This window comes from Sinocyclocheilus rhinocerous, unplaced genomic scaffold, assembly GCF_001515625.1.
Source record: "Sinocyclocheilus rhinocerous isolate Xijiao unplaced genomic scaffold, SAMN03320098_v1.1 scaffold2069, whole genome shotgun sequence".
In the NCBI taxonomy this organism is placed as follows: Eukaryota; Metazoa; Chordata; class Actinopteri; order Cypriniformes; family Cyprinidae; genus Sinocyclocheilus; species Sinocyclocheilus rhinocerous.
The window spans coordinates 48,235-50,368 of record NW_015645554.1 but is presented as its reverse complement, the minus strand read 5'-3'; the positions used below and the strand labels follow the sequence as shown (position 1 = coordinate 50,368).

Sequence of the window (2,134 nt, the reverse complement as noted above, 5' to 3'; positions counted from 1 at the left end):
GCACCTCTTTAAGTTATTCTTGACTGTGTTGGATTGACTGCTTTGATGCATTGCAATACGGTAGGGCATTGTTTTGATACTTACATCCGAATTTTTTTTTTAAATTTCATTTATATATATATTTTTTTTTTTTCTTTAACATCTTGTATTTGTCTAAATGTGCACATATGTATATTTAATGCTACTAAATTGCCAAGTAATGTAAAGCCATCTTAAAGCTATTTGACTGTGAATCTGCATCATAGAGTGAAGTGTCGCTCTCTACAGGTGACTGTCGGAATCACAGCACATACATCATGTACAGGTCTACAATTTAGATCAGCCTCAAGACTTTAATGCATTTAAACATTTCTAGATATTTGAAGTGAAGTGATTCATCAGTCACAGCATTAAACTCATGCATGGTTTAATTATTATATAGACTAATTTCACACACTTTTAACACAAGCATAAACATTAGTTTTCTCTGTAATCTAGTTACACAGTTTTCACTGACGTGAATGATGCTGATCTGAGGTCAGTTACCGCAGTAAAGGCAGTCAGCAGACTTCATGCTGGGTAACTGATGTGAATGGCTGTGAGTGTGAGAGCTGAACCCGTGACGGTCATGAGAACTTCTCCAGAGCTTTGAGTCTGAATCACACACACAATCACAGCACATCACACAGATCAGGTAAGAGCTCATGCACTTTACTCTAAACTCAACGCATTAACAAGAGACAGGCTTTAAATGCTGCTTCAGGGCATTTGCTTCATGAAAATTTGATTTAATTTTAGGCTGTGTTTTTTTCACATAGAGAGGAACTGAATGATTATACTGGTTAGCATTAATGCAGCATCATATTAGACGTTTATCAGATAGATTTATGTTATAAAATACAAGAAATGTAATTTGCAGCTGGAACAGTGACTAGTTTTTGAGTACATTTCCAAAAAAAACTCTCAACATCTTCAGGTTATAATTCACCACAAAATAAAAATAAAAAAATAATTTTAAAAAGGCATTTTGCATTAAAAAAAATTGTATTAGAATCTTTTTTTCATTATTTAACACATCAAATTCAAATTTATTATTAAAAAGAATATTTAAATTGCATTATTTTTACATCATGGTAGTATTCATTGTATTGCATTTAATTTATGCAGATTATCATTTTTAAAAAAGGTGTATCAAGTTGTTTACTGTAAACCCTTACTACATTACAATAATAAGAATTAAAATGTAATTATCGATACTGTGCGTTAATGGTACTAAAAGCATGCTTAATTTTCATGCAAAATATAATTTTATATTTTTCTTTTGGATTCAGGGTGAAATTAAAATTGAATCACGACAATTAATAAAAAACAATGGTACTGAAAGCACGCTCAATTTTCATGCAAATAAAATCTTATTTCTATTATGAAATAAAAAAATTATTTATCATGACAATAATATGGCAATTAAAATATGTGTGTGTCTGTGTGTGTGTGTGTGTGTGTGTGTCATATATATTAGCATTACTAAAAGCAAACTATTATTGTGCAAAACAATTTCTTATTTTTCTATTTTGAATTGTGTATGAAATTAGACCTATGGACATGTTTACAAGAGATTACAAGATACATTTTGTAGGCTATTTATAAATCCATCTCATACTACAGCTGAAACACACGGTTGTAAATCACTGTAGTTTCTCATATTCATTCACTAATGAGCTGTTATTGTTGTTTTCAGGTGGTTTGTTCATCATGTGTTACGGCGGATCAGGTTCAGGTTCTGGAGGTGAATTCAGCGTTCATTTCTCCAGCAGACGTGGAGCAGGACTCATTAGAGCTGAAGAGTGTGTGAAGATTCACTCAAACACTTTCAAACACCTGCAGCAAGCTACAAACTCTTCATCTCAACTCTGTGTTTGTACGCAGGGCCGCAGGAATCGCTTTACTGGCCGTGATCCTCACAGCGCTGCTCATCCTGGGCTGCTGGTATTACCGTCGACGGGGCGGATACAAGATGATCCGGGTGAGTCAGTGACCCACGGGACGGTCAGGTGATCACAGTGTTAGCCCAAGAGTATCAGAGCAGAGAAAAGTGCCAAAAACTGCATTACTGTAAGAGATCATGACCCTTGCAACACCAAGGTCATGGGTTCGA

The 2,134-nt window shown here is 34.3% G+C and overlaps 1 protein-coding gene across 1 annotated transcript in view; it reads left to right on the top strand.

Annotated features, from left to right (window-relative positions):
* The window catches only part of LOC107706585 (melanoma antigen recognized by T-cells 1), a 7,197-nt gene that overhangs the window by 2,648 nt on the left and 2,415 nt on the right, over window positions 1-2,134 (top strand). The window contains exons 2-3 of the mRNA XM_016510339.1: window positions 1,718-1,823; window positions 1,906-2,002. Of these exons, the coding sequence (XP_016365825.1) occupies window positions 1,732-1,823; window positions 1,906-2,002 (189 nt within the window). The 5' untranslated portion in view covers window positions 1,718-1,731. The remainder of the gene's footprint in view (window positions 1-1,717; window positions 1,824-1,905; window positions 2,003-2,134) is intronic.